Here is a 12500-nt window from a genome sequence, read left to right as displayed (position 1 = left end):
TCTTTTAATTTTTACCCTTTTGACAATTAACCATCTGGTATTCTTGATCTTGTTTTGTACCTGAGGCCTTTCTCTCCAATTGTATTTCATTAACTCCTTGACAATGTCTGAGTAAAGACGAAAGCGCTTGGATTTCTGACTATCATTTTCCTGTGGTATTCGCTTATTATGAAGTCACGGTGATTTGCAGTGAATTTTTTAAGCATATATATATACATACATACATATTATATATATATATATATATATATATATATATATATATATATATATACTCTGCGCTCGTACAAACAATGAGAAGACTTCATTTAAAAGGATGACGTCTAACAGACATTCTACCCACGAAAGTTTCAGGCTTTCGAGGGCTGACTAGCCCCATCGTTCGGTAGACTTTGTGAGTGCATAACTCTATGTTCAGAGGTTTATCTATGTATGTTACATCTTTTTTTTTTATCATTTCGTATTCTTCTGTTCCCGCTCTTTCTCTTCTGAAATTTGCCAGCAGTTAGAAATGCATTATGAAGGTACTTTTAACTCTTGTCGACATGTTGTGTCACAAACATCGTAACATTATTCTTCTTCATCTTCTTCGTCTTCTTCTTCTTCCAATATTCATGCTTCGTGTAAGTTCTTTATGATGAAAGTTCGGTGAACTGTGACGGGACTTTACGTCTCACCATGAATTCCGCCCGTGGAAGTCCGTAAACTCTTTGGTGTTATCGAACAATTAAACCTCTGTGTCCCCTGTAAATTCTCGAAGATTAGTCGCTCTCTTAACCCCCACCCTCTCCTCTCTCTCTCTCTCTCTCCTCTCTCTCTCTCTCTCTCTCTCTCTCTCTCTCGTTCGGCCTGAAGGAAGAAAGATCTGGAAATGTTCCCGAGCGCTTAATGGGAAACTTATTTCTTCGAGGTTATGCACGATCTTGGGTGTATGTGTGTACGTGTTTGCGCGTGAGTGAGTGTGTGTACAGGCATGTACGTCAAGAAAGGATCATTAGAATCTAACTAAACTTACAAGTCCCTTCGACGTTATCATGTTTCGAAAGAAATCGTACAATTACTATTGGCGTGAACACCACTCCACTTCGAATCGATCTCTACCAAAAGTTAATCAGCATGAGAAACTCCCTAAAGTATTTATACGCCAGGTTTCATGAAATGCCATCTACCTAATGAAGGAACTTTCTAATAAGTATCATAAAGAAATCGGGATTATTGTTTTCGACAACTGAATGGCTTCATTGTTTATTTAACGTCACTTAGGCCTAGACGGAACAGCAACATTTTGTGAGATCCTGGTATATAAACACAGTGCCTAGACGACTTGATGGGCGTTATCGGTGATTTCCGAGGTTACACGGAATATCAGGATGTGAATAACATTCACGAACTGGAATTGACTAGACGCCTAGACCAGTAATATTGCCAGTGATTCGTTTACACACAGGTAAAAAACCTAGTCTCCCCGCAACATGGCTGGCGGAGGCAATAGTTCCAAAATATTGCTTCCGCGTCTCGTGAGCATACCTCTTCCTTCCTCGTTATTTTAACGGAAGCTTTTAGTGTAAGACTCCTTAATGCGATTGTGTTTTTATAACAAACTTGACGTCAGACCAATATTGTACATATTTCTTATGCATTTGGTGGATTTCCATAGTTTATCAGAAGGCTGTGGTGCGGGTTTTGAAGTTATGCCATAAAAAAAAAATATGTTTTCTTCTCATTTTAGGAAATGATTATGACAAAAGAAACAGAAGCCGAAGTGAAGGTCTGTCCCAAAAGAAGAAGAAGAAGAAGAAAATTTAATGCATAAATCGCTGATTATTCTTTTTTGGATAATGCTTAGAAAGTGCTTCCGTCCCTCGTTCGAGGATCTCTCTCTCTCTCTCTCTCTCTCTCTCTCTCTCTCTCTCTCTCTCTCCTCTCTCCACTCATCCATATGTAATTGTCAAAATATTACAGTCATCTCTCCATTCCTTGCCTTTTCTCTCTCTCTCTCTCTCTCTCTCTCTCTCTCTCTCTCTCTCTCTCTCTCTCCCAAGGCCAGCAAGGAATCTACCAGAATTTACTGTGGGGAACAATGTTGTACCTTTATGCACACAGTATATTTATTTGGGAGCGCCAGTGCGAATTACACCATCCATTCCAGCAAGACAGAGAGTACATCCCATTGTTCAAGATCTGCTGGCCCGGTTACAGCGACGCCTGACTCCTCTCAAGTGGCTTACTAATTATTCTGCAGGAGTATCTATCCCAGTTGCCAGAAACATATATATTGCTTTCATCCGCTCAGTGATAGATTATCTTTCCCCTGCACTATGTCAACTCTCCAGATCAACTCTACAGCCGCTTGAAAAATTCCAGAACCAAGCAATGAGATTCATTCTAGGTTGTCCAGCATCCACTAGAATTGTAAACATGCAACACGAACTCCGTCTCCCTCCACTCGTAGAGCGAATATACTCCAATGTCACCTACTTCAGTATCAAATGCCTGTATTACCCTCACCTGTCTCCTCACTATTCAAACATCATCAGAACTTCTCTGGATCTAGATGCACCTCGTCCACAACTACGCCAGGGGGGACGTACACTAGTTAGTACTGTCTGTTCAAGCATTCGGGGGCTTGACATCAACATCGTGGCAGAGAACGTGGATCATGGCCTTGCACCCTGGCAGACTCCTGTGCCAGCAATCTCTTACACTCCAGTCTCTAAGACTGACTTGCCTCAACTTCAACAACAACGTGCATGGGAGACCATCGACAGACTATCCTTATCCCTCAGTGTAGCCCATCACCTCTACACAGACGGCTCCCTACAGCAGGATGGCAGTGCTGGATGTGCTGTTTTCTCCCCCACTCTGGAACCCCCGCCAGAAGGCTGGACAGGCCGTCGCCTCCCAAAGTCATCAAGCTTCACGTATTGTGAACTACATGGACTTCTAGATGCAGTTATTTTAATCACACGGACCAGAAACAACGGCTTGATCATCTGCGACTCGCAACCAGCACTCCAAGCCCTTTCATCACATAAGCCAGCATACCAGCCCCTGGTTACACAAATACATAGGCAACTAGACATGGCCAGCATGAGCTCACTGGTAGTGGGTCTTCTGGCTAACAACACCGTTGACCATCTCGCAAAGGCTGCCTGTCAGCTGGATCCTCCAGATGCTGATGCTCCCAGTCTATCTCTCCTGTGCTGCAGAAAAATGGTGCGCCAAGCTGCTCGCTCACCTACTCATCATCGTAGTAATGCCGAGAGAGCCACCAGTGTATCAATACAGCATTATGATCACTTCTTTCCTCACCAACACAAGTATCGCCGCAGTGGACTCATGGTTCGTCAACTAACTTTGGGTTTGTGCGCGTCTTCGGCTGGGTTGGCGTCCAGTTTGGCAGGTGGCTAAGCAAGATGGAGTTCCTCACTTCTCCTCCTGTAGGTTATGTGACGCACCCAACGCCAACACCCTGGAACACTATTGCCTGGAATGTCCACTTGTTAGTGACATATTACCTCAAAGACTCACAGTAGTTGATATATGTAAAAAATTATTGACAGATAATAATTTGCTCGATGAGATCCTCATGCGCCATCCTCACTTTGGTGGATACTGAATAATCAGCTGTTTTGTAATACTAATTAAAGATAGGTACAACCTACCTACGAAATCAAACTAAATTTAATTTGTATTCCATATGAATGCATTTGTATAACCTTTAATATATAGAAATGAGCAATATTATTTTTAATATGTACTAAATATCTGTCTATACTTTATTTTGTATTCCTTTGTGTAATCTTCATTATGTGCTGTAGATGTAAACAATACTGTTTTGATATGTACTTAAATGTCTGTATATACTTTATTTTTTTATTATTTTTTTCTTTAGGCATAACTTAATTACAATGTAGATGTAAACAATATTACTGTATTACCATGTACTCAAATGTCTGACGCCAATGGGCGCATAAAAATAAAATAAAAATAAAATTCTCTCTCTCTCTCTCTCATCTCTCTCTCTCTCTCTCTCTCTCTCTCTCTCTCTCTCTCTCTCTCTCTCTCTCTCCCTGATTCCTTCAAAGTAATAAACATCGGCTAATCTAATATTCACAGACGTTAGTACTCCTTTAACTTTACTCTTAATTAACAAAGGCTGCTTTGTAAGCTTTGGTAATAATGCAGATCAGATTTTGGTCATTGCCTTTTCGATCATTCAAAACAATTTTCAAAATTGTAATAAGTTTATCTTATTCCCTTTTCATTCCTTCAATCGTTCATTTTGTTGTGGGACCAAATCTTATTGTCAGAGTCATTCGCTCAGTTGTCATGGCAATTCGTTAACTATCAGTTTTTTGTCATCTGTTCTGCTGCGATTTTCTTTAGTTTGAGCTAGTTGCTACTTGTCTCTATCGACTCGTTTTCTTTTGTGATCCCCAGGCCTACCCCCGGGCCCCCTCCCCTAACCCCTAAAATTCATCCCCCTTCTTCCGGACTCCCTTGGTATTTTTCCTATGACTGATTTGAGAGTTCGTGCGTATTCAAGAGCTTAATTTTGAGTCTCATGATTTTTCTTCTTCGAATTTAATAAAATGACGTAGAGCCCTCTCTCTCTCTCTCTCTCTCTCTCTCTCCGCTTATTCTTATTGCTTCGTTAATCAGTGAATCGTATGAATGATGTTACTTTAATTCTCGAAGTAAACTCGATAATTACATCTGAGGATTTGTTAGATAAGATTATTCTAGACTCAACAATGACGGATTGATTTCGAATTGCCCTCGATCGTCGTTCTAGGGACACGTCATTTACGTATGACTGATTTTCAGCGTATGAACTACAGGTACAAAAGTTTACGGGCTGCCCAAGAGCAGGAGACCGCGCCTAGCATAAGGAGTAAAAGGAATGAAACGAGAGAACGCAAGCAGGAAGCAATTAGGTAATATTTTAGACGACATGAAACACATAATTATGCCTATAATAAAGCCATGAAGCCGTCTACTAAACTATTATAATTCATATAATCTTTATCAGATACAGTAAATTGGGCCAATGGTCAAACGAGATCAGAATCATTTGAGTATGAACTGTGAATGACCAAGAAATTCAAGGACGATTATGACGAAATTTGGAAACCCCGGCTGTTTTTAAGGAATTAGTTAAATTCCATTATATTAATTTCATTCAAGTTTACATGAGCATAGATATATAAATTCTGTTTTATGGACATTTTCTGCTATTTATGGTAGGTTTTCATTTGTAATCAAGCTGCTAAAATATATTTTAAAAGTATATGAAATATCTCGTCTTTTACTCATTGCTGGAACTGTCAATTGTTTACAAAACAAACAAACTACAATCAATAGAACAACCGGGAAAAACGTTCATTTAACACTTGCTTATATATTAATACCAACATTATATTCTACGTATTTATGTTCATGTGGAAAATTACCCTCCATAGGTATCGATATTTACGAGAAATCCCTCAACATCGACGGTGTGTTTCATTTAGAAAGTCACCAACACTCGGTAAGCAAAACTATGTAAGATTCCCTACGTCACAATAAGTAAAGTTAGCAATAAATTTCTTAATTTATATCAATTTTGATGATTTTGTAGTCATGATAATTTAATTATTAATATGTGTAATGTACTTAAAGTAAAATATGTTAGTTTTAATGGTATTTTAGCTCTTTTGTGATGCATTCTTAAATATTTTGTTGCAAGGAACGTTTCTGTGTTTACATCCGCAACCCACAACAACAAAGGCCCCCTCGAAGCGTAATGCCCCTTCTTCTTCAAGTCTAGAGGGATGCCTTCGGAGGATTTCAATTTGCCTTTGCTTCCATATATGACGGTGTGAAGTGGATTCTGCGTTAAAGCACGGACGCCTTTCGTACTGCGAGGAGTACCGCGAATTACAACCTGTGTTACGGCAGCGCTCGGACGTTAAATCAATATGGCACGGAAGAAGGTTCGACCCTAAACTAATCGAGTGGTCCTCCCTGTTTTTATTATATTAATTTATTACGATATTATTGCATAGGCTGGGTAATATTAATTTACGTAAATTAGGCTGTCTATGGTTAGGATTTCGATAAGGAAAGAACCAATATTCTACTGCAGGGAAGTCTAAGTGGGTCTCTCTCGTCTTCTCCTCTAACCTAAGTGATCCCTGGGTTAAGTTAGCAGGATATACCTACTATAATTAATATCATCAGTATAGCAAAAATGTCTGATTTGTTATGATTTAGGTTAGGATAAGTACAGTTTTCCACATTGCTTAAGTCTACGTTCGCAAGCTGGCCCTTGTCTTGTCCACTAGCCTAACGTGACCCCAGTGTTAGGCTAGCCCTATGTAGTTAACATCGCTGTAACCAAAATGTGTTATTTTTATCAGCATAATGTTAGTTTGGAAGTATGAAGTTTATCTAACATTGATTCAGTGGTCCGCTAGGCTTGTACGTCTACTACAATCAGCTAATCTTACACAAGAGGCTGATGATGCTGATGTCCATAAAACCTGAAGACCACTAACGTGCCCCTTTGGTTTGGTAGCTACCAGTTTACGTGCAAAATGGGTGCTTTATTACTAGACCCTTTTGGATGAATGGAAAAACATTAAAAAAAGACGGTAAATATAGCCTATCATGAGGATTAACAAAAGGCAGTAGATATTCCAGTCAGCGACCATCAGAACATGCCGCATTAGTTGTCTTCAGTTTTATTGTCATATCAAGGTTTGATGCATTTATCGCTAATTCTTCATACCTGAAGCTAAGGAACAGAGTGAGTTAGCATGTTTACAAACCTTCATCTCCGGCATTTATTCAATTATTTAATGTAGTAGGCTGAGCCCATGTTTTTGCTAAGTTTGGAACTGATATAGTCAAAGTGTTCACATAGTCTGGCGTAGGCTACCTCTTAACTGTAATAGGCATTTCAGAGGTAATGCTCGCTAACCATGCATACCTTTACCTAACCTTACCTAGGATTTTGTGCCCTTACCTGGCCATGAGAGGAGGGGGAGCTTCATTCTCTCTCTCTCTCTCTCTCTCTCTCTCTCTCTCTCTCTCTCTCTCTCTCTCTCTCTCCTTCAAGTAATTTATGACCGTATGTCTGCATGCTAACCCCAAGTTTTTGCTATGACGAAGAAGTGACTTACATAGGTTAGCTATAGGCTAAATGTCCTCATCTATTCTGACAAATAATAATGCTAGCCTAAATCAATCTCAGGGTTAGGTAAGCTTGATATTGTATGTATCATAGTAGTGAAAATGTGTCATTTTTACCAGCAGATGCATAGTTTGGAGAGTGTATATAACATTGATCCGCTGGGCAACTCAGCTTGTCCATTTGCTGCCGTAGTCCTAGTCCTAGTAAACTATAGTAAATTTTGCTATCATGTTATAGCCTAGTAACAGCTTAGGCTAGATTTTGGTGTATATATGTAATTTTGTAGTACGTCAATGATTAAGTTACTTACAGAAATGGTATAATAGCCTGTGTTGGGTTCTTCTTTGGAATTGGCATAGGCTAGGTTGGTCGAGAGAGACATAACTTAGGCCATTAATTTTAAGCAAAAATTTCCGCAAATTACCACTGATGGAGATTTGATCATTTGCTGTTTCATAATTATTCTTTTTGTTTACATCGTTGTAGTGCTATATTGGCCTTCAATGATTGCACTTCATCCCATCCTTACCAGTTACACTTTCTGTCTGCATCGTCTAGTGAAACAATATAACTGCAGTTGAGCATGTGTAGTTTTGAATAGTTTGTGCTAGAACTTTTGTTTTGTTGAAAACATTATTTGTTCGTTTGTGTGAAATGTGATGGTGAACTGACATTTCTATTTCATTTATATTTTCAGTTATTCTTTAATCATGGTTTTACACTATTTTTTTGTTCCTGAAGCTAAGAAATAGCATAGTTTATCCATTGTCTTGAAGTCAGCTAGCCTGTTTACAAGTTTTCAACACTCATTTATTCTAAAACTTGTGAAACAAGGTTGTGTATTAAATTTTGATGCTATTCAGATGGATTTGATATTTATTTCTGTCGTAAATTCTTGCTTAACCAATTACAAATTTCCATTTCTAATGAAGCCAAGAGGGTTAGTTTAAGCAAGGGAAGGTTGTCTTTGAGGTAGGACCCTACATTCAAAGTAAGCTTAGGCACTGAGTGAATTGGAACGTTGCACTGGAATTTAAATGGCCTCTAGATGTTTGCCCATTTTGAATAATGTTATGTAATTATTATTTTTTATTGTTATTATTATTAACTGCCTTTATATAAGGACATATTTCTAACTGAGAAACCAGTGATGCATTTTATATGGTGTATAATGCAGTTGACAGGGAATTAAAGCAATTAATTGATAATTATATCATAATGTTTGTCTTCTATTAGTATTGTTGTAGAGAGTAGTATTGTTGCAAAAGTAATAGAGTGCTTGATAAAAGATTTAAAATTAATTATTAAATCAGGTTATTGTAATACAATAACAGTATTTTTTTCATCCAATTTCAAGAATCGTAGTACAAGCTCAGAATCTGCAAGTTCAACCAGTGGGTCAACTACGTCATCATCGTCTTCCTCTTCTTCATCTTCCTCCTCCTCCTCTTCGGATTCTTCGTCCTCCTCTGACACTGATCAGTCTTCTGCTGTATCCACAAGGTTGGTGTTATTGTTATTATTGATTATTGGAATATTTAATGTTTTCTTTGTATGCATGGACTATTATTGATATAATTATTATTGTAGGTGCTAAAATAGCCTGAGATGATATGGCATTGTGTCATAAAACTGGTCTAAATAATTAAAAGGATCACGAAGAGTGAATTACTGTAAGAAGGAGGGTAATGCTTGTGTCTTAGTACACCCTGCTGACAGAAAAACAGAAGTGAAACCAAAATAGGTATGTAAAGGATATGAGACGCTAAAATTTGATACTAGTTTACTAGTTGAATAAAACCCAAACTGTTTAATCAGACCACGAATTTCAAATTGTATGGAAAGTAACCTTGGTGGTACTGTGGTAAAGATGTAGTAGGGATAGCAATACATACTATGTATTGATCGTAATGAAGGTGCTATTGTTAGCAATCAGGTATGTAAGTAATTTGTCAATGGAGTAAGTCATTTTCGTTTCCTGAAATGTTTAAATAGAACTACAGTAAAGAGAGGGATGAGTAGAAAGACCAAGTTATTGTGAAATGGTAGACCTTTGGGAAGGTAGATATTCTAATTTTTTTTTTATTTATCTGTTTATTATTGTCATAATTTTATCTTGCACCATCACTTACTGTATGGCAGTATGGTGAGGAATAGCATCAGCCTGGATGAATTGGAAAGACTGTTAGATTATCTATAAGTAGCTGTTTTAATAGCAAACAACCAAAGTCTAGGATATCTGCAAAAGGCCTGCACTTGCTTGTATATGATGAGACATGGTGATTTACAGAAAATTGTGAAATGTTAATATGCTAAATGGATAAATTCATAACTGGAGAGCATCTAGACGATGTTAAAGATGAGGAAGTTCCTGATAGTTTTTATGTTAGAAGGCTCGAAAGTAAACTTGAGATCATATGCAATGAGATAGTTTTGAGCACTGATTGTTCCTCTGCCAGCATATTTACTATGTGCCATAAAGCAATTTACATAGTATCCATGTTTGATTTAGACTGCTGTAAGCTTCCTGTGAGTTTGGCTAAAATCAAGGTATGTAATGGGAAGTAAACTATAGTACTGTAGCCAGGAGTTACATACCATATCAACAGTTAATGCTTTAACCTCCATTGTAAAATAAGAGCACAAGCATGGAATGTAGTTAGGCAAGAGGTAGACACACATGGATGTACATCTATGTAAAACACTGGAGTCTGTTGTGTGTGTAAATTCAATCAGTACTCTCTTGACATGGTTCTTCCTGGGTAGTGAGATATTTGAATAACCTTCAAAAACCTTAGGCAAGAAATTGAACAATCTTATTCTCTGGAAAAAAAAGTGTTCCTTGAGTACTTTGTAATATAACCAGATTTAAAGCCCTTGCTAAGTTGACTCTCTCTTGGTAAGTTGAACTCTTCATGAATACAAGAAATAATTCAATCCTGCAAGAATACAAACCTGCTTTTCTGAAGTCTCCAGCTGGTAAGTATGGTTAACTCTTAGCCTTGTCGGCGCACGATGGTAAACGCTATGGGAATGCATCACTGATCAGACACTTTTTTGTTATAGTTACAGCTATAGATTTAGTGCAAAAATGAATAAAATCAATAGATAGGTGAGAGAAGGCAGTGTTTATAGTGGAGTAAAAGTACCTGCTAGGCATCATAAATTCTGATGTTGGCTTCAAACTTGACAGACTTTTAAAAGTCTGTCTGTAGCCATTTAGGACACCTGGCAAGTAATCAGTTTAATATCTGACCACATTCACCCAAGTGAATACCTGCTCATTGTACTCTTAACTGTATTTTATGGATTAAAAGTTTCATAAATGTTGCAAGGAAGAAACATGACATATCTGATTTAGAGAACAGGGGTTTCTTATTTTTGTGGAAAGTGATAAGGCTATTGCTTTAGAATTCCATATGAAGAATTTATACTTATATGTATTTAATTACATATTCTGTTTGATTTATGATGGCAGATTTTAAGCATTCTTTCCAAGGGAACCAGTTATATGTACTTTTAACCAGAGATGGTAACTCTCTGGTAAACACTTTGTTACCTTCCAACTTTTAAGAGTACTGTTACGATATACTATAGTTCATGTTTGCTCCTTTTTTCTGTATGCATAGATATGTGCACAGTAGATTTCACATGTGTATACCTGTTTTAAAACACTATTTACATACAAGCCTAAATATTTTTTTTAAATTTTTGCTTCAAATTATTTGCATTTGTCATTTTGATTAAGTAAATTGTCGATCATTGTCAGTTTTAGCGTACCTCACCAATTTTTGTTTTTAGACTACATTGTGTCCTTTGTCTCTGTTTATGGAATGCACTTTGGTAGCCAGTTACACACCAACAGCATGGGTTTCAGTGCTGGCATCATTATTTTGTTTTATGTTGACTTTTCTGTTTTGTTAATTCATCTTTTTTTTTTTTTTTTTTTTTGCTGTACCTCCCTTCACTTACCACTGCTGCATGTGTTGCAGAAGCCGTGCTCGCTCCCGTGCTGCCTCCACTGACCAGGATTCCCCCCAGAAGCCTTCTCCCCCCACCCAAGCACCCAAAGGGGGAAGGGAACCCCCTCCTGCCAACCCCTCTCAGACCCGACCCCTCACCAGGTATCCATGGGGTTGTACCTCACCTTCTGACCTGTCCCTACACCTATATCCTCCATTTTCATAAGTTTATATTGTATTATTATTTTCTTGTGAACGTTGCCCAATGAATTAGTAGATAGTACAGTATAAGTGTATTAACTCTTCATAAAAAAAGCTGTTCATATTATAGTCCTCAAAGTTTGGCTCTTCATGTGTAAGGCTTCAAGAAGTGTACCATTACCCAAAGGAAAGATGTATAAGTAAGCTTGCAAAATGTGTTATTTGTGCTAAGGCTTTCCTTTGTTAATTGTCTATATGAAAATTTTTAAATAGTTTGGCAGTTAATGTTTTATTCACTGTTAAATTGAATTAGAAAATTTTATGTGCAATTTTTTATTTAATTTCACTTACAGAAATTTCTCTCTTAACTGCACTACTAGGTCCATATAGGGTGCAGAAAACGGCAAGATAATGTCGAAGTGAATAAAGATACTCATAACCAGTGCCAAAATCATAGCTTATCCTCACAGTTTACTTAGCCTAACATAGTAAGTTTGCTCACAAGTTAGTAAAATCTATAGAAGCCATAAGATTAAGAAAGATATAGCTATGCATTGAAAAAATAATTCTCGTAAATATATGCTTTGATATAAAATGCACTCATAAATATGGCCTAAGAGCATCAGATTAGTCAAGCAGTCATTCATGACCATGCATACTTTGTCACAAAATACACAAGAGATAGGTAAAGGCTTTCTGTAAGCTTTGTGCTATACGTAAAATTTCAAGATTAAGCACTTAGGATGGGACTGAGGGTGTTTCATTATGTGTATTCCTTACACATATATTATCATGAATCTGTGATAAGCCAGTCAGCCTGCTTAGAAAACCAAGGCTAAAAGAACATCATTTATGAATCCCACTCCAGTGGGATTCATAAATCTGACCTGATGTTGAGTCACTTCCCCGGTACATGGTGGTTGATGTTTTCTTGTTGAATGTGTGTACCCTTTTGCACTGAAAAATTTTTTTAAAGGCTCAGAACAAGTAGAGAAAAGGCAGATAAGAGGGAGGTTACTGTATTTGATTTGTTACTTTTTCTCTTTTTTTGGTGCATGCTGGGAACTAGCTCAGTTGTAAGGTATCTGGTGCTTCACAAACATTTTTCTTTTTAAGTTTTTAAGTTAAATCACATTGTTAAAGTTTTGTTGCAAGCT

General features: G+C 37.5%; 2 protein-coding genes across 2 annotated transcripts in view; both read left to right on the top strand.

Annotated features, from left to right (window-relative positions):
- Positions 1-2034: 2034 nt before the first annotated feature.
- On the top strand, positions 2035-3411 carry LOC135215384 (uncharacterized; the record flags this gene model as incomplete). Its single annotated transcript, XM_064249964.1, has 1 exon — positions 2035-3411. A coding segment is annotated over one exon (1377 nt), but the record flags the coding sequence as incomplete, so codon positions are not given.
- A 1931-nt stretch (positions 3412-5342) lies between these two features.
- Positions 5343-12500, top strand: part of LOC135215205 (uncharacterized) — a 31775-nt gene continuing 24617 nt past the window's right edge. The window contains 4 exon segments of the mRNA XM_064249698.1: positions 5343-5533; positions 5732-5978; positions 8538-8683; positions 11173-11304. Of these exon segments, the coding sequence (XP_064105768.1) occupies positions 5964-5978; positions 8538-8683; positions 11173-11304 (293 nt within the window). The 5' untranslated portion in view covers positions 5343-5533; positions 5732-5963.

Source organism: Macrobrachium nipponense, chromosome 5, assembly GCF_015104395.2.
Source record: "Macrobrachium nipponense isolate FS-2020 chromosome 5, ASM1510439v2, whole genome shotgun sequence".
Classification (NCBI taxonomy): Eukaryota; Metazoa; Arthropoda; class Malacostraca; order Decapoda; family Palaemonidae; genus Macrobrachium; species Macrobrachium nipponense.
Note: the sequence above shows the minus strand (reverse complement) of the source record. Positions and strands in the feature narration are given on the sequence as shown.